Genomic DNA, 19,709 nt, shown 5'->3' on the forward strand with positions numbered 1-19,709 from the left:
ATGAATTTTTGGCTAATATGTCATTTTGCAATGCCTGTTAAAATTGCTTCCTAACTGTATAAGGCAAACCAAATTCATGAGCATGGACAAGAGTGAAAAGGCAGTTAACAAACATTTTCTTAAACTAGCTTAAATTGAGTAACAACATGGAAGTCTGTAATAGTGTTGTTTAGTGGGATTATTAAAAGGAGGGAAAAGCACTTTAACTTTATTGTAGGGGGGGGTGTTTTGAAACAGGGTTTCTCTGTGTAGCAAGAACTACCTTGGAACTAGCTTGGAACTCAGAGATTTGCCTGTCTCTGCCTCTTGAGTATTGGGATTAAAGGCAGGAGCAAATACTGCATGGTGACTTTATTATATCTTAACTATAGACAGAGATAAAGTTAAAAAATCATTTAAAAACATGAAATATCTGGATTAAAGTACCAGCTGCCACCTTGCACCACCAATATCCTATGCTAGGATGCCTGGTGCGAGGCTATTTACATATAATTATTCCTAAGAATTGACCACAGAAATAAAATATATAAAATAAAGGAGCTCTCTTTGATGTCAGAGATTGTATATATATATAGTACCACATACAGACCTTATGAAGTTTAAAGAAATATTAATAAGAAAGTGAGTATGATACTATCCAATCCGGATACTTTTTAGGAAGTAAACTAGTAGATGCACACTTAGTCCTAAAACCAACAATTCAAATGCAGTAAATCTAGCACAAGCAGACGAGGCAAAAACTCTTCCTCTGGTATCTGCAGAAGAGGGAAGCCACTGAGAAACCACAGGGAGGATACAGCAAGGGGCTGCCAAAGGTCTGTCATACAGGACCACACGTGCCAGCTCCCCAACAGCAGAAATGTTCTGCCCCAAATTGACAATCAATACTTTAGCTAATCGATCTTAACCAGTTTAACAAATATTGAGAGCCTACGCTGGGGTCTATTTCTCATGAAGCATCTCTTTCTGAGTGAACTCTAAGTTTCTCAGCATGGCTCACACAACAAAAACCTATCCACAAAAGATTTGAGTGTAAAAGATATCCTAGCTGGGGAGAGTGAAACAGAGAGCCTGAAAGAAGCTCATTCTTCTTCTCCATGACCTTCTCTGACATTAACATTCTGAAAACGGTGTAAAGAGAAAATAGCCCCTACAACGCCACAAAACAGCAGAGCTAACCAGCTGCCAGCCCTAGCTACCCTTGTGTCTATAATGACACATCCTTATCATATAGGTAACCCAGTGTAAAAGGGAGACGAGAGTATCTGAGAGGCTGCCGAATGTGTAGAAAAGGTCATAACCATAATGACAGCACACTGAGAAAGGCCATCAATAACTGGCAGCCTGGGCCAGGATGAGTAGTCCACACATTTCATGTCGTAAGCTGGATTTGCCCTTCCTTATCACCCAACAATAATATAGGTTAGAGAAAATGTGCCATTGTCACATTTTCCTCTCAGCTAGAGATTGCATCTCATTCAATGAGCCTGATGTTAGGAAGACTGAACACTGCTCTGTATGCAAGTGTCTCGAGTCAGACTGCTCAGTCTCTTACCCTTCAAAGCTTGGAGCACCCTCTCAGTAATTCATCAATTATTCTGCTAAGAGGCAGAGGGCCAATAGTCAGGCCACTGCCCTTGCTGACACGCAGACAGTTCAAGGTCTTTAGCAAGATCATACTTAAATACAACCACTGCAGTGAACTCCTTAGGCCCCCACACCAAGTTCCTCTCATTAAAGTTGGAGTGTATGGTCAACTTAAACAATTCTTTAAACTTCCCTCAGAGGTTAGAAGGCTTTGCTCTGGTTTTTCAAATACAGTTCCTGGAAAATATCTCTCTCATGCTTCCTTTACTGCTCATCACATCTTTTAATTCTTACCATGATGCATTAATATGTTCTTACCTCTAAACATCTTTTTAGAAAGATACAATGCCACATTTGAGAAAGCTCCAAATATAGAAGAACAGTATTTTTAGCTGTGTTGACCTAAGAGATGCCCCAGTTACCAGGGAAACCTTTCGGTGCATCCAGGAGCTCTTTATATGGTGATGGTGACCAGAGCTCAGACTGCCAGGCTCTAAGGTACATTCTTATTTAGTTCCTGCTCAGCAGAGCTTTCTCATACAAGTGCCAGTTACACCGGGACAGAAAGTCAGTGGGAGTTTTTATTCTTGACTACGCTTAATATGAGGCCTATTTCACCGATAAGGAAAAAAGAAAACAGTAAATTTTTAAGTACAGAAGGCCAGAAGTAAAACACTTCATTCAAGTCAAAGATTCTTCTGGTTAAAATCCATATGCCTCTCATTGTCAGTTACTTTTTGGATGTAGAATATGCACACACACATGCCTTTGAATACGTTGGCCAGAATACAGAGGAATTGAAAACTTTTTTTTGCTGAAGCTGAAATGGTTTCTTTCTTTCATGAGTTTTAAATTTTGTGATGTGCACAGAAAGGTGGACTATTTTAGCTGCCATGACTCATATCTCATCATAAATGTGATAAAGATGATGTGGAAAGGACATAACAAGACTCCAGGAGTCTGATGTTGACCAGATGGTGCAACTATTCTGACAACCAGTCCCTGGCTGGGCTGCAGTCTCTCTAAGAGTCTTCAAATACCCTTTGTTCTGGCCCCTGAAAGCAGGTCACATGGTTACATATGAAGGGTCTTTGTTCAAAAAAGATTCTTTCACTCTTCTATAACCCTGGCAACTCCCGCCCTTCTGGGTAGTGAAAAACTGATGAAGCACAATAAAGTCTTTAAAGCAGCACACTATCACTGTCAATAGAGGGCACTGGAGAGATGCTACAGGGTTTGGTTCCCTGGGCCTGCAGAGAGAGCAGTCACAGATAACCAGACTCCTACATCAAGTTTGGCATCCCCAGTGTGCAGCTCCTGCAGGGCATGGCAGCCATCAGCATTTGCAATAGTGTGTTGGGCTCCTGTGGTACAAGGTAACCAGAAGTATCCATTCCTCTGTGGCAGAGCTGATCCTGAGCAAATGAAAGCAGGAGAACTGGCCCCACCCCTCGCTCATTGCTACAAGAGGTGAACAGGTTAGGCAAGGCTGGAGAGCTCACCCTAGTGGTGAGGACAAGAGAGAATTGGTCCAGTCTTACAGCCTGTCCCAACTATGATCAGCATGTTAAGGGACCTGACCCATAGGCACAAAGCTTCAGGATCTCTACAACACAGGGCAACAGGATATCCAAGAAGAGTGCTAGTGAGGGCCCAGCATTGATAATGTAGTAGATACCAGAGGCCTCGAACCAGACTAATGACTCTGCAATGAACACTTGCAAGTAAAGATACAAAGGGGTTTATGGCGTGACTCACTGTGTCACACTGCAGATTTTAAGTTTTTTCTCTTTTTTCCTTTTTTCTCTTAAATTTTGTTTTATTGGGAGGGAATATGAGGATGTGAAGGGATGGGGAAATAAATGGGATCAAGACCAAAATGATGTAAAAGACACATGGAATTTAAAGAGAGAGAGAGAGCTGGTCTAGAGAGATGGTATAAGAAACAGTTGTTTTCTATCAAAGGTATCTAACCTGACAAGAGTCCTCCCTTCTAAATGAGTAGAGGACCAGAGTTTGGTCTCCAGCACCTACCTATATGAAGCTTCAGATCCAGAGGATTCAATGCCCTTCTTGCTTCTATAGGCAAGGGTATACATTCACACAGACATACATAAAAATAAAACTGAAGAAGTTATTCTCAGACATTAAGCTTTACTTTTAAAAAAGCATGCATTTTCTTTCCTGATTGGACAAAGACCAAGAGAGGAAGCCTGTAGTCAGAATCCTGTAGTTGAAGCTCTCAAATTTTTAGGCTCCTTCCCCAACATGAGGAACTTGTCTCACTTAGAAACTTAAAACAGCCTTATTTGCTGCTGAAACTAGGAAGAGGTGGGAGGAGTATGTAGCCAAACTAAGTACAGCCCAAGGAAACAAAGAGTCCTCAGAGGACACATAAAAAGAAAACAGCTGAGGAACTTGAGGTCTCCAGTGAGTTCCCTTTGCTTCAGCAGATGAGGAAGCATGCTGCCAGGGTGGACAGACTCCAGGACAGGGGGTGGGGAAACCGGCCCTATGCGCAATGTTAAAGACGATATAATAACAGTCTAGGCTACTTGCTATGAAATAAGCTTTTACGAGATGACATATCACACCTCATTCTTTCCTCCTCACCATCTATCGACCTCTCTCTGGTTCCCACAGACAAAATTAAATCCAACAACGGGCAGAATGAATTAACCTCAGTCTCTAAAGAGGGCAGTTGCCTTAGAACTGAATCAAACTTTACTTTCTTTTTTCTTTTACCTACAATTTAGCCGGATATCCAGCCTGAAAACAAGATAGTGACTCAAGTGTCCTCCTAAGAACTCGGTTCAGTATTTTTCCTTCTGTCCACGCTGGTGTAAGTCCTTGAAAACACTGCTCCTTCCTTCTAGCCACAGAAGTGGTGACAGCTAGTACACAGTTCCCACCTCAGCCATACACCTGTAAGGACAGTGTGCAATGGAGAATTCAGCAAACGGCCAAGAAAAGAGTACCATGGAGCCCAGGAAGATTATTAATACTCAGTTAATTTTATAACTGAGCTATGAACACATATAGGTACCATGTGGGTTACATTTTTGTGCACACTTCTTTTTTATTTTGTTTTGTTTTTACAGACAGGGTTTCTCTGTAGCTTTGGAGGCTGTCCTGGAACTTGCTTTGTAGACCAGGCTGGTCTTGAACTCACAGAGATCCGCTTGCCTCTCCCTCCTGAGTATTGGAATTAAACGTGTGTGCCACCACCGTCCGGCTTGTGCACACGTCTTAACACTGCTTAAAGAATGCCTAAGAAACGGAGTTTCACACCTGCAATCTCAGCGCTCAGGAGGCAGAAAGAGGCTGAAGGATCAGTGAAGGTTCAAGGCCGGCCTCATCAACACAGTCAGTTCTAGGAAAGCCATGGCTACATAAGCAAGAGCAAGAATTGCTCTTTAAAAAAAAAAAGGGTGAAATTAAATTTAAGCATTTTATAAATGTAACTGTTATTAGGGATTTTAGTTCAAGATAACAAACACACTTAAGTGCTCTGTGGTCCGTAGCCTACCCAGTCCTTCTACTTGAACCTTGAAGCAAGCATTAGTGAAAACAAATTTTTTACAGCATTTCATAGATAAGAAAGCAAGAATGTGATAAAAACTAACTTGGCATAATGTCAGATGACTATTCTAGGAAAACAGAGAGAGTAGATGTGTTAATTGGGGGTTCTATTGCTGTGATAAAACACCAAGACCAAAAGCAATGTGGGAAGGAAAAATGTTTATTGCTGCTTACAACTCAGGTCAGTCATACTCCATCACTGAGGAACATCTGGGCAGGACCTAGAAGTAGAGGCCATGCAGGAATGTTGCTTACCTGCTTACTCCTCAGGGCTTGATCAATTTACTTTCTTATAGAACCCAGGACCCAGAGACAGCACCATCCACAATGGTCTGGGACCTCTCATATCAATCATCAATCAAGAATATGCCCCTCAGACTTGCCTACAAGGCAATCTGATGGAGGTATTTTCTCTATTGAGGTTCCCCAGACTGCTCTAGCTTATGTCAGGGTGACAATGAATCCAACCAAGCCAGAAGACCGATTTTCCAAGAGATTAGAGCCTATCAATAAATCAGACTATGAACCACTGAATGTTTCAACTATACTAATAAAATGATATGGGCTGAATGGAAGTGAAAATGCTGTCCATCTCTAATGATAGGTATCTATGCTGGCTGTACCATAAGTCAGTACTTTATAGCTAGAATTGCAACTTAGTAGCAAAAGGGGCTCTAAATTTGGTCCCCAGCACCACAAAACAGAAGTAAAATAAAAGTAGATGAGCTAGGTGTCGTGATGTATAATACAATCACAGCACTAACTAGGAAACAAGAAGAACATGGATTTGAGGCAAACCTATGCTAAATAATGAGTTCCAGGCCAGTCAGGGCTATATAGTAAGACCCTGTCTCAAAAAGCTATTTCTCCTGCCCCCAAGTAAATGACTTTTACCCTTTTAAAAGCAACAGTCCTTCTATGGATGGCAATACTTATCTAATATATTAGATGGAATGACCACATCATTGTTTTCAGAGATAAGTTATCTATAAATGTTTGCTGAAATATAGGAGATCATTCTGTTAAATGAAACAATCCAGAAAGGTATGTACCACATGCTTTTCTCCCATGTGTGGAAGGGCCCAAATTTAAATATACACATGCACGCATGCATAGCTCATGAAACTACAAAGAGGATCATAAGAGGGAAGGAAAAGATCTTAAGGGAGGGTAACAGAATTAGAAATGGGGACTGGTAGGCAGGGAACCAACCAGTGTGGTAAGTGGAAGGGCAGAGGGGGAGGACAAATTAGAATAAGGTATAATAACATGTATGTATAAAAACGCCACAATGAATTCTTCATATGAATTTCAAATTTAAAAAAAACTTTAAAGTCTAAATTTAATTTGAATTTTCTTTAAAGACACACACAAAAAAAACACTATTAAAGGACTTACTAATAGTGAGTTAAGATGCTGGCAAAAATAAGAGGAAAGAAGGATAAGAAGTAATTCAAAAGGTAAAAAAGGTAAAGTCTAATTTTACATTGCTGTCATGATTACACATTTATTTCTCACATGATAGGTTAGCCTGCTTCCTGGAATGGAGGAGAAGGAAAATCACCTGACATACTTTATTAATCTGAGCACAAATGCTATCAGAAATACAGCATTGTTCTGGCTCATGCTGCAATGTCCGTGCTTTCTCTCCAGAAATCAGTATGTCACTAACTCTGCAGGTGCAGATTACCTCCAGGTACAATATATGTGGACACTGATTTATAAACTGCTTATATAAACAGACTCTAACAGGGCAAGTTACCTTCTGTTGTGCCTGGTATTTCATTTGGATCGAGGCAGCACAAGCCATTATCATTAGTCATATTTTGGTTCTACAGTTTTATGTACATTCCCTCTCAATCTGGCAACGCCAAGGAAACAGAACAAAACCAGGCGGCTTTTCTCTGGCTCCTTCACCATGACTAACTGGATAAGGAAGGTTGATCAGAACACACAGAGCTACTCTCCATGACCTACATTCTTGCTTCTCTTGCAGTACCACACTAGCAGACCTGAGAAGTTAGGACAGGTGGAATGGTCTGCAAGCCCCGAAATACAAATTATCTGAGCCAAAAAGTAATGCCTAACTTTGGAACTTTGGAACTACTAGGCAATTTGTCATTCAATAACAGTAACTAATAACTGCTTAGACACTCCTACTATTGATCACTATGGCAGAACAGTATATTTTAATTGTTTATCTATTTTTGCTTTTTTCCTGTTATTAGATAATATGTTGAGATCATAACCCCAATTACACGGAAGCAGAAGCTTTAATAAATGTGGACTGAATCAAAAGTGCCTAGACCAATGTATAGTAAGTCACAACACTCGCAACCTAAAATAGCTTTGTTTTTAACCTAAATTTTTTTTTCTGGCAAATACCTATGAAGAACAGGTAGAAAATACTTTAAGATAAATCACCCACAGGCTAAGACTTTAGCTTTCACTTTTATGTTCAATGGTAAAATTTAACTTTTAAGATACAATCGAAAAGAAAAAAAGATACAATCAGAAAAAAAAGAAAGAAAAAAGAAAAAAAAAGATACAATCGAGTATACCCAGGACTTCCAGGTAGCCAATCCTGTTTAAAAGACTGAGGCAAGGGTCTCTCTCTCTCTCTCTCTCTCTCTCTCTCTCTCTGCCTGAAAGCCCCACCAATCTTCCTTCTCTGGCCCTGCCTGCTCAGAGTTGGGTTCCCAGTGTTTGTGAGATGCGCAGCTTGTTACATGGAGCTGGGATCAACTCTGGTCCCCATAACTGTGCAGAAACACTCTTAACATTCATCTTTCTCCAACCCCGCAGATCTTATTTTAAAACCCAAGCAAGGGTACAGAGTCTTCTGGTAAGAGCCCTCTGTGAGCAGGCACTGTTGGCTGCAGTCCTGGGTCTAAACCACAATTGCTCAAAAATTACCAGCCTGTGTGTTTAAGTTCTTTTTCCCTTCTTTGTGGAAAGGGAGAGACTTGTTACAGGATTATTGCAAAGATCCAACGAGAAAGCACTGCTCCGTCATTAGAAAACAGTAAGTGGCGCAAAAGGCTAAGCAGGTTTAAAAAAATATTGAATTTACATTTCTACACAGTATTACTTAGTAATTATGTTGCACAGCAGTAGTTAATGAACTCAGAGCCTTAGGCCCAGATATATGTGCTACAAAGTACATGAAGTGAAAACAACATGAGGGGTCAGAAAATGCATTTATAATTTTGGCAAGTTAACAACAGAATAGAATTGCTGATGAAATAATGTTTTTATCATTACTAGAACTGGTGGAGAAGTGGAAACTCTAGACCCTTTATACACTACTTGTGTGAATCTGTTCTGAGCCAGTTCTGAAAAAATAACATACACTTAGTCTAACAATCTAGCTAATCCAAAGTGAAACAAGCATGCATCCTTATAAGGATGCATACATGAATTTCATTAGCAGTTTTATTTGAAATAGCCAAAGACTGGAAATAAATTCAATGTCAAACTCAAATACTCTGTTCATAGAGTATAAACTACGATAATAAAATGGAATCAATTATTGATAACTGTACCAAAACAAATGCATCTAAAAATAATTATGCTAAGTAATCTAAACAAAACAAAAATATGGGGCAAGTGAGATGATTCAGTTGGTTAAGAGCACTTGCTGCTCTTGCAGAAGACCTGGGTTCAGTTCCCAGTAGCCACATGGCAGCTAACTGTAACACGCCAGTGCTGGGGGAGCCGATGTTCTTTTGGCTTCCAAGGGCACCAGGCATTCATGTTGTGCACAGGTAAACATGCAGGCAAAACACTCAAACACTCAAAATAAGTTTTTAAAAACAAAAAGAATATAAATTCTAAAACCTGCAAACTAACCAGTTACAAAAATTGGATTAAAGGTCGACTAGGCATACAGGAAAGAAGAGGGAGATGGGAAGAACTATAGAGATGTGAGGATGCACTGTGGACTGTACTCATGTGCCCGTATATATATATTTATCAATAGTGACCAGATTGGACAAAAGACTTATGTACTTTACTGAGATTCAATATAATGACTTTTTAAAAAAAAAGTGTGGTGGAATGACCTTTAACCCTATCTACTACTGTATGAGATCACTGCTGTGGGCTGAACTGTGTCCCCATAAAATGTCATGTATGCTGTTCTCTGTTAACTTTACAGTTCATGGGGTGGTGGTGGTTCACATCTATAACCCCAGCATTTGAGAGGTCGAGGTAAAAGACGGCCATAAGTTAAGAGTCCAACCTAGACTACATAGTGAGATCTAAGACAGTTGGGAACACATACTAAGACCTTGTCTCAAAAAACTTACAAAAGAATACCCTTCACATGTTCACTGTGCTCCTAAACTACAGGAATATGAATTTCAAATATGCATAAAGCTAAATAGCAGGTAAGAGTGAGTAGGGCAGAAGCATAAGTACAGGAAAGAGAGGCAAAGATCAGGGTCATCTCAGCAATAGGCCAGGGATCAGGTGTACTTCTATAAAGGGCCAGATAGGGAATTTTTGTCTTTGTGGGCAATGGCAATGTGTATCATGATGTAACTGCCAGTTTAACACAAAACTGCCACAGATAACACAAAGAAACAAGCACAGCTGTGCCCCAATAAAACTATATACAGATACTGTAATATGAATTTCATGTTATCTTTACATAAAGATTATTTTTATTAATTTTTAATCACTAGAAAATTTAAAATATCTCTATGTTTGTGGGGCTTATAAAATTAGGCAGTGGGTCAGATTTGGCCTGAGGGTCATAGTTCACTAACACACTAAAATGTTTTAGAGTAGGTACTAAAGTGATGAATTTTGATTTGTCCCTAAATCAGTTATTTACTCATCTCTTATATTTGAGGGAAAGCAAACATGATTTTGAATATCTTAAAGATATTTGCTCAGATGTGTTGATGATCTGGGTTTCCTAAAAGCAAATAAAAAACACAGTTTAGGTGGGAAAATAGAGTAAAGAAGAGCTAAGAAAGTATATATACATAAGGATATTGTAAATGCTATTCAGGGATAATTTTTTTTTTTCTGGGAAAAAGAGGTCAGTGCCCTCAAACTCAGAATGACTTCTAAGCTTCCTGAATCTCCAGGGCTCAAACATGGCTAGGAATATTCCAGGTATAAAGTGGGCATAAAATAACTTCCAGGGCCTGGGCACGCGGTGGCTCACACCTCCAACCTTGGCAGAGGAGGCAGAGAAGGCAATCTATGAGTTCTAGGCCAGTCTGGTCTACTGAGTAAGTTCCAACCAGACAAGGCTATCTAGCAACACTCTCTCAAAAGAACACAACAAAACAAAGGAAAAAGGAACTTTCAGGTCATATTTAATAGATTAAAACAAAGTCTATAAAGCCAAATACTATGTGACCCTTTAGTGTCTTTTATAAACAATACCAAGTTTAAAGGTATATCCCTTTTCATGTGTGTTATAGAATCATTCAAAACATTGTAGTTTAAATTTCAGATCAGTCTTTTTTAAAAAACATTTATTTTATTTATTTATTATGTATACAATATTCTGTCTGCGTGTATGCCTACAGGCCAGAAAAGGGCACCAGACCTCATAACAGATGGTTGTGAGCCATCATGTGGTTGCTGGGAATTGAACTCAGGACCTTTGGAAGAGCAGGCAATGCTCTTAACCACTGAGCCATCTCTCCAGCCCCTCAGATCAGTTTTTTCTTTAAAATTAAAAGAAAAGTGTTTTCTAGCAGTGGCCTTTGCCCTTCTGGTCTTTGACAAATCTGTTAAGAGTTCACACACATGCTCAGAAAAGGAGCATGGCAGCAAAAAGTTAAAAGTATGAATGGGCTTTGTGCAAGAGTGAGATAACACGAAAGATACCGGGTACTTCGTGTACTCAAACATGAGTGCTCATAGGGAAAACATCTGTTGATCCTATGCTAAAAGATGCTCCCTGAATAGAGAGGTTATGTCCTATGCATTCCCGAACCTTTACTTGGCACAGTAGGCACTCAATTAAAAGTAGATAAATGATGCTTTAACCTCTTGACACTATTATCACTCTGTACTATCTGAACTATTCCCAAGATAATGTTTGCCTCACAGAGATGGCTGTGAGGACTTTTATAATGGTAAATGCTATACACTGTTGGTAGTTGTTTTTCATCCACACTTAGAACTGAGGCACTGAAACTTGGGGGCACCCAACTTCAAATTCATTACTCTCCTGACTCTTCTTAGCTAAGAAAGATGTGTTAAATATTAAAATATAACTAGAGGGGAACCTCACCTCTCTAAACAGAGTTTACAAGTCCCTGGGAAAAACTATACCTTTGTAAATATGGAAAGTGATTCTCCAGTCTCGGGAGACAAGAGGACAGAAACACAGCCACTGTTGTTACCACTGGGAAGGAACTACATCACCAGAATGGGGAGAAAAACATTTTTTCTTTAATCAATTGTAACAAACAGCACTTAACAATTAGTTCTTTTCATTTAAATTCTAGGGCTAAACATGTAGTTTCAAAGATCCCTGTAACTATATAAATAAACTACCTAGTAGGGCATGTAAGTAATTTTATTCATGGGTACTTTAGGTCTGAAAATAAGTATGAGGGTTACTTTAATATATTTTACATATCTTAAATTTTTTTTAACAAGAAATTCTACTAGGAGTCTCCAATCTGAAAATAAAACTTGGTGGTTTTTTTTTTTTTTCTAACTTCACTCTTGGATTCTGAGTGTACAAATCTAGACTGGTGACATGGCTCATTGACTGAGTACTTGCCTAGCATGTGTGAAGCCCTGGGTTGGACTGCCCTTCTCAAAGGGAGAGATCAAAAGTAAAATGTATTTCAAACTCTGAAGTCTTTAAATTCTGTTTAATCTGATGAATTCCAAATTACCACAGTAAACGTTGCCAAGAGTCCCTTTCCATTGTAGGAATGAAAGCACGAACACTGCTAGCATCAGCAACAGTTCTTCAGTGTGCAATATGCTCGTCAAAACTGATGAAAGCCAGTAATGTTCAAGTAAGTGTCTGTCTCCTGTGATATAGCTAGCCACAATAAAACAGAAATTCGGGGACTTTTAAAAGCTTGCAATTGTTCCCTGTCAAAAGGAATAGCTACAAGGTACAGATAGCACTCTGCTATCTAATAAGAATATTCTAATACTAAGTTCAAAAACAAACTACAGCTTAGATATAGCAAATTATTTTTCCAAACGCTTCTCTTTACCCACTTTCTGTCAGCAGGAAAATAGGAGCTCTTTCTATCCAGGAAAAAGGAAATCCAAATCCTCTTTCACAGTAACACAGGGGCTTAATGCTCTGGGGACTTTCAGAACATCGTATCTAAAGGAACTTTTGCCAGTTACAGCAAAAACTATAATTATTCGTGTTTTAGATAAATTAACTTGAAACTAAAACAGCTTATCTTTTGTTAATTTAGTCTCCAGATTTTTGATGTCCTTCATTCCTAAACTGCGGTCAGCAGTTCCACAACATTCCTTAGCTACATCACTTCAGTAACAAAGAATCCCAGGAACCCCTCCCAGCAGCCGCCCCCCNCCCCCCCCCCCCCCCCCCCCCGCAAACATTACCTACCAACTACCTGCCACACACTCAAAGTCAAATTCCTCACAGAAATCTGCTCTGATATACCCACAGGGAAAATCAGCTCCTTCCAGCTGAAAAGTTACTCTGGATGCAGCCAAAGATGCACCAGCTGCCCAGGTGTGGAGAAGAGCTAAACCGTGGACAGGCTTGTGTGACTTGGAAAGATTGGGAAAGGACTCCAGTGCCACAACGAGGCTCTTTCCCAAAGAACACTGCATCCACTAGGGTGTGGATCCCTGCTCCAAGCCTCAGGAACCTTGCCCCTTGGACAACCCTGACTGCACTCACCTCAGCTCTTCCTCAGGCAGCCCATTTACTCTTAGACTGTCAGGACGATCTCGCCTTCTCCGGTAGAGGCCCGACTGTGAAAGCTCCTTCAGCTGTAATGCACTCATAGTTTCTCTGCATAGCAATTACGGATACTTTGGAGCGCTTTTGCTAGGCGAATGTTGCCAGCTCAGAAAGGCAGTGTCCTCCGCAGAAGGACCTCAGCACACCTGACTCCGGGTTAGAAAAACTCCCGAGGCAAAGCAGGCCAGGCCAGTCGGCTGAAACAGCTTCCTGTTTCTTTGGTACACACCCTCCCTGCAAGACATGACTTGCCTTATCTCTGGGCCCTGTACCTAGGGAAGGGGGAGTCAGTGACCCACATAGCCCACGTGGTCACCAATAAGCAAATTTCTTATGAATAATCACACCAATTCCTTTATAAAAAATCTCTCCAAGATTTTTCCAAATTAAAGTTGGGGGAAAAAATCTAGCAAAGTAATGCTTGAAGAAGGGTCCAGCCCTGTTTTATGTGCCAGGAAATCCATTAACATTTCACAGACAGCTGTCAGTACAGAGAAATGCCTGGTCATCAGTAGCTCTTTGGGACATTTTCCCTAAAGAAAAAAAAAAGGGCAGAATTCCAAAGGAAGCAGTCCAATTCCTTCCTCTCTCACCATTCTAAATGCTCCTTAGAGAAGTGTCGAGTCCACCCTCTCCCCTTAAATATTTCTAAAAAATTCATAAACGGGAGGAAGAGTGTTTCTTCTGCTAAATTCTGTTAGATGACTTTCTGATTCTGTGCCTACTTTCTGAATAATCACAACTTACAGTCACCTCTGCTGGGTAACACTTATCTCAGGTTGCCTGCCTACAGGTGCCAATATTTATCTATGTATCTGATCTTGGAAAGGAAGGAAAAGGGGCTGCAGATGACAGAGATCACAGAAATGCTGTGTCACCTGCTCCAATGGTTGCGGTATACCAGGCAGAGCGCTACCCACCAGGCCAATTAAGTCCCTCTCTGGACCTGCACCACAGCACAAATACAGGCTGGTTGCTGGCTAGTTGATAGCCAAAAGCTTGATTTGTGGTTCTAGTAATTATTCTTTGGGCAATTTGTACCATTCTTTTGCTTTTAGAATCCTCTTCACAAGAGTACAGAAAGGGAGCTGGAGAGTATAGTTCACTAGAGAGTGTATTCATATCATGTTCAAGGCCCCAGGTTTAAAACTAAGCAACACCCAAAAAAAAAGAAAACACATTTCTATAGCATAATATAACTAGTACTTTTAAAAGAGTTTTTTTTTTTTTTTAAACTGATGCCACATGCTGACAAGGAAACAGAGCTGGTGATTACTGAAATTTACTTACACAGGAAACAGAACTGTGTGGGATGGATCCTGTACCGATGAGTCTGTGGTTAAAAGGATGTGAAGACAGTAACAAACAAAAGTTCCAAGCCCTGTAACAAACAAGCTACGACAGCAGTTGCTCTGACATTTCAAATGGCTGAGCTGACAAGTAGGAATTTTAGTAAATCAATGTTTATGCTGCAATGAAACCGCTACAAAGAATAAAATTAAGTTCTGAGCCTTTTGTTGCTTTTGGGGGGCGTGGAGTGGTTTAAAGCAGGCTTTCTCTGTGTAACAATTCTAGTTGTCCTGGAACTTGCTTTGTAGACCAGGCTGGCCTCGAACTCAGAGATCTGCTCTCTTGTGCCTCCTGGAATTAAAGGCATGTGCCATCACCGCCTGGCTGATGGTTCTTTAAACCACTGTCTTGGTGAAGACAGACAGACGAAGGAGGGAAGGAAGAAAGGAGGGGAAAGAGGAGACACTTTACCTTTCTCCTTCACCCTGAATATACAGAGCTAGGTAAGAATACACAGGCACTCCAAAACTTTGAAAAAAAATTATACAAACATTTGCAAAATACACTACTGACTAGCATCCCGTCTGTAACCAGCACTGGCTCCACACCACTACCAGGTAGGAGTGCATACCCACAGTGCACAACAGAGTGGTACGAGCAGAAGATCTTGAATTTTTTTAAGTTTTGTTGTTGCTTTGTTTCTGGAGACAAGGTCTTACTATGTTGGCCTTCCTGATTTAGAACTTGCTACACAAACCAGGCTAGCTTCAAAATCATAGAGACCTGCCTGCCTCTGTCTCCCAAGTCAGGAATCAAAGTGTATATACTACTATGCCCAGCCCCCTTTTTATTTATTGAGACAGAATTTCATGTATCTTCGGCTGGTCCTCAACTCACTAGATAGACAAAGATGTCTTTGAATGCCTTATCCTCCACCCTCAGGTGAACTATAACGGTGTTCCAACTACTCCTAGTTGCCTGGTTTATACAATGCTGAGGACTCTTGAATGTTAAACAAGCATTTTACCAGTCCCAGTCCTCAGACCTGAGCTCTATGACCCCAGTTCTTTTTATTCTTCAAATATACTTTTCCATAGAAAGTTACCAATTGTGCCAACTTTTATCTTCAGATTTAGTTCAAAAGAGTCTTCAGTATCAAACAACTGTCTTTGCATAATTTTTACAATACAGAAAGGACAGGCAAGTGCTTTGACTACATGACTAAACAGATCTTTCCATTTCTGTATTAAGATTTTGACTGCCAGCTCAGCCTTGCATTCAGTGCAGGATTCACACCCCTGTTTTCACGTGGCCTCACCACTGTGTAACATCCATTACTGGAGACTTTGCCTATCTTTGGACACTTGGAGTAGTGACCAGTTCATAAGATTTCTAGGTCTCTCCTATTCCTAGTGGTTACAAAGAACAATGGTACCCAAGTTGTTGGTTTCCCACAGTTTTCCAGCCTGCATCTACCCTTGCGCAGCTGGTAGTTGTATAAGCCTCACTACAACTTTCCATACCATTCTGTCCTTTCTAGCTTGTTGAGTTCTTGTTGACTCTGGCATGAAATAGAAATCTGCTCCAATTTAATATCAACTGCAAAGCTGATAATTTCTTCTGTAAGTTTAAACTTCTGACTGAAATGATTAAATACAAAGTTCTATTGAGTGCTCTGCAAGATCTTTCTCCTCTCAGGCTAACAACTACCCAATAGTTTTCTATTTTCTAGGATTCGGGGACTTTTTGTGATTCTGATAAAGTTAATAACTCTCTCACAGAAAATACATGTGAACCCTACATTTTACATCAGCGTTAGAAAACTGACAGACCCCTTTAAAAGTCCACAGATAATTCTTTAGATCTTCCCTGAGCATCTATTTCTCCCTTTCTGAATACCTCTAATCAGTGTGTGCATTCTAAGCGTCACAGTGTGTGCTCGTCTGGACCTAGCTGCCCAGCAGCAGGCTATGCACTGTTTGGGAAAGTTCCTCTTGTCTGCTCTAAATTTCTCTCAGTCACCAACCTTCTTATCTATTCAAACTATCTTTTAAAATGCAGGTCGATTACTTATTGACCCTTCTTAAAAACCTGTCCATGGCTCTACTGCCTTTATAACAGTATAAACAAAGAGAATGAGGTGTGCCATCTGGTGCCAGTAGAGCCTGGCTCCAAGGCCCTTAGCCTTCTGGATTCCAGGCAGTTGCTAGGACAGACTATTCTCATTTCCTGGTTTCTGCCAATGCAGACTGTAAGTCTAGAAGGATTCTTGCAGGGTTTGCTCTTAGTCACCCCGCTATGTCTTGGGCAAAGACAGGATGCCTTTCTAGACCTCCCTGGCCAGTCAATCCCCTCTGTTCTATGGGCTCCTGTGCTCCCTCTGTGATGGAAACACAGTCTCACTACTGACTGTTAAGTTGTTTCTTGAGACAGGATACTATGTAGCTCAGGCTATCATCAAACTCATGGCAGACACCTGTCTGTCTCCTTAGAGTTCTGGATGTTTTGCTCTTAACATTCCACATTATCTAAGTGAAATTTAAAATTGTCATTTATTTTTTATTTCATGTGCATGAGTGTTTTACCTACATATATCTTTATCTATCTATCTATCTATCTATCTATCTATCTATCTATCTATCTATCTATCTTTCAACGTATGTATACCACATGCATGCCTGTGCTCATGGAAGCCAGAATAAGGTATCTGATCCCCTGGAACTGTAATTACAGATGATTTAAACCACCATGTGGGTGTTGGGAAATAAACCTGGGTCTTCTGTTAAGAGCAGTAAATGCTCTTTAACTGCTGAACCATTGCTCTAGACCCCTCTAAATGAGATTGTTAAAGACATACTAGGTAGTCTATAGTTTTAGAATGTACTTCATGAAATTTCAGAGCTTATAAAAACTGTAGATTTGAAGACAGCCTTCCACAAGTATAAAAACTTATGGGCAAATTAGCCTAAATGTTCACCTAAACTTGTCAAAGTATAGTTTTCAGCAGCCTGTTACAAGTAATCACTTCAGGAACAGGAGGGTAAGGAAACCTAACTGAACCTCAACCACCTAAATCTGGTGTTTCTGAGTCACCTATTTCTTCTCACAGTTAACTAAGAGCCACAAAACAGCCTCCATGCAGAATCGTAATTAACCAAGGCTCATTACCAGAATCGTCTATGCTAGGTCCAGAAGGTCTATAAACTGGATGAATAGCTGTGCAATCTCAGACCATTAACCTCTATATATGATATGTAACAAGAAGAATTTTGTTTTATAACTGTCTTTGGATTCGACAGAAAATGACCCTTTTACCTTAAGTTTTTCAGAGACAGTAGTTTACAGGGGGAAACACCTTAGGAGCTGGAGAGGTCACTTCCTGCACTTGCAGAGGACCCTTCCCAGCGTCCCTCTCTGTCTCGTCTTACAGATGAAATGTGAGCTCTCAGCTGTTCCCGCTGCCAGGCTTTCACTCTGCCACCATGGCACTAGCCCTCTAAAACCACAGATCCAATTAAACACTTTCGCTTGTAAGTTGCCTTGGTCGTGGTGTTTTGCCCCAGCAACCGAGAGTAATAAGACATCCTTTACCCCCACACATGCGTTATGGCAAGCACATACACATAGACATGCACACACAATCAAAACTAAAAGTTCACAGAAACTTGACTGAGTCAGAAACATGGCAATTGCTCTTAAAATCAACAACATGGGATCATCTAACATTAATAAATATTCTCAAGAGCAAAGTTTCTTGGTAAATTTTCAAATAGTTCAGAATAAAATTCTAGGTTATCAAGCTAATTGCATGTTATTATTTATTTTATTTATTATTATTACTGGAAACAGCTCTGGCTGTCTTGGAACTTTCTATGTAGACCAGGCTGGCTTTGAACTCACAAAGATCTGGCTGCCTCAGCCTCCCAAGTACTAGAATTAAAAGTATGTGCCAGTATATCCAGCTTCAATAATGAACTTTAAACTTTTACTCATTAGTGTGTAAATATGTGGTATGTTGCAGCTATGGATTCTGAGGACAATTCTGCAGAGGTGGTTTTCTCCTACTTTCACAGCGGTTCTAGGCATTGAACTGTCACCAGACCGATATGCCAAGTGTTTTTACCCAGAGCCATCTCATTGGGCTTCTAATCTCAGATGTTTTTTAAGGAATCAAGAACATCAGACAGATAGGGTGGGAAGGTCCTAGAGAGAACAAGTGAATTAAGATGACAGTTTCATTTCTGAAAACTTACTTGTGGTTGTCATATAAGTACACAGGAAGTCATTTTGTTACGGCGAAAACAGGTTAGGCTTAAAAGGAATGTTGGGGTTAAAATGGTGAGGTCTAGAACACATAAGAAGGGAAATAAAAGGGCTTATAGCTGGGTAAGAGACAGTCAAGCGGACCAGGTAAGAGGAAGGCCAAGGCTCTGGGAAAAAGAAGCCAGTGTTGGCCCGGTAGTTGGATCCCACTTCCACAAAACACAGTCCTCACTGAGAAACACGTACAAGGTATCACTGTTCTTTCATATATAGTTGCTTCTAATGCAGCTAACTGAAACAGAAACAATTATGGATAAGAATAGCCAGTCAGGACATGGGACCTTGATGTGAGGTAACTAAGAAGGACTGCAGCTACATTATGGTAGCCGTAATAAAGGAGCTGGCTCCCCACTATCATAAAACTACAGATGTTCATGAAAACATGAGAACAGAGAAAGCACAGTCTAATTAATGGCTGACAGATCATTAGTCAGAGACTAGCAACACTCATATGTTGGCATGACCAGCAATGCCTACTCAGGCTTGGGACCAGCAGGAGTTTCAATCCATACACATGACACCTAACTGGGTAAACCTTATGTGAACATGGATTGGACCAAGGGAATATGCATGGAAATGTGGGCCCCCTTACTGGTTCAACTTGTCTGTTAAGTTTACTAACTTGGGAGTTTTGAGACCAGTGAGCATCAGCCAAGCTGTGCTCTTTCCCTGGCCTTGGAATTCACAAAGTGTGTCTTAAAAAACAAACCATGATCCCTGCTTTGATTATGTCAAATGTCACCAGGTTACCAAATTCTTAGGTTCAGTATAAACTGCTGAAGTTCTATTTCCTCCTCTCAGGCATCAATCTGCCTTCCTCATTTTATTCACCGCTTCTGCCTTTTTCCCCCGAGACAGGGTCTCACGAAGTATTTCTGGCGGCCTTATGTGGACAAGGCTAGCTTTTTTTTTTTATCCTTTTTTTTTTATTTTATTGAGAATAAGAAAAAAAAAGTTTCCGCCTCCTCCCAGCCTCCCATTTCCC

At 40.4% G+C, this 19,709-nt stretch overlaps 1 protein-coding gene across 2 annotated transcripts in view; it reads right to left on the bottom strand.

Annotated features, from left to right (window-relative positions):
* The window catches only part of Lims1 (LIM zinc finger domain containing 1), a 113,935-nt gene that overhangs the window by 43,027 nt on the left and 51,199 nt on the right, over window positions 1-19,709 (bottom strand). The window contains exon 1 of one of the 2 annotated variants that reach the window (XM_050139696.1): window positions 13,049-13,250. The exons of the other annotated variant lie outside the window; for it this stretch is intronic. Within the exon in view, the coding sequence (XP_049995653.1) occupies window positions 13,049-13,155 (107 nt within the window). The 5' untranslated portion in view covers window positions 13,156-13,250. Of the gene's footprint in view, window positions 1-13,048; window positions 13,251-19,709 lie in introns of those variants that run through there. 2 annotated transcript variants of the gene reach the window in all.

Source organism: Alexandromys fortis, unplaced genomic scaffold, assembly GCF_014885135.2.
Source record: "Alexandromys fortis isolate MF-2015 unplaced genomic scaffold, M_Fortis_MF-2015_v1.1 scaffold_9, whole genome shotgun sequence".
In the NCBI taxonomy this organism is placed as follows: Eukaryota; Metazoa; Chordata; class Mammalia; order Rodentia; family Cricetidae; genus Alexandromys; species Alexandromys fortis.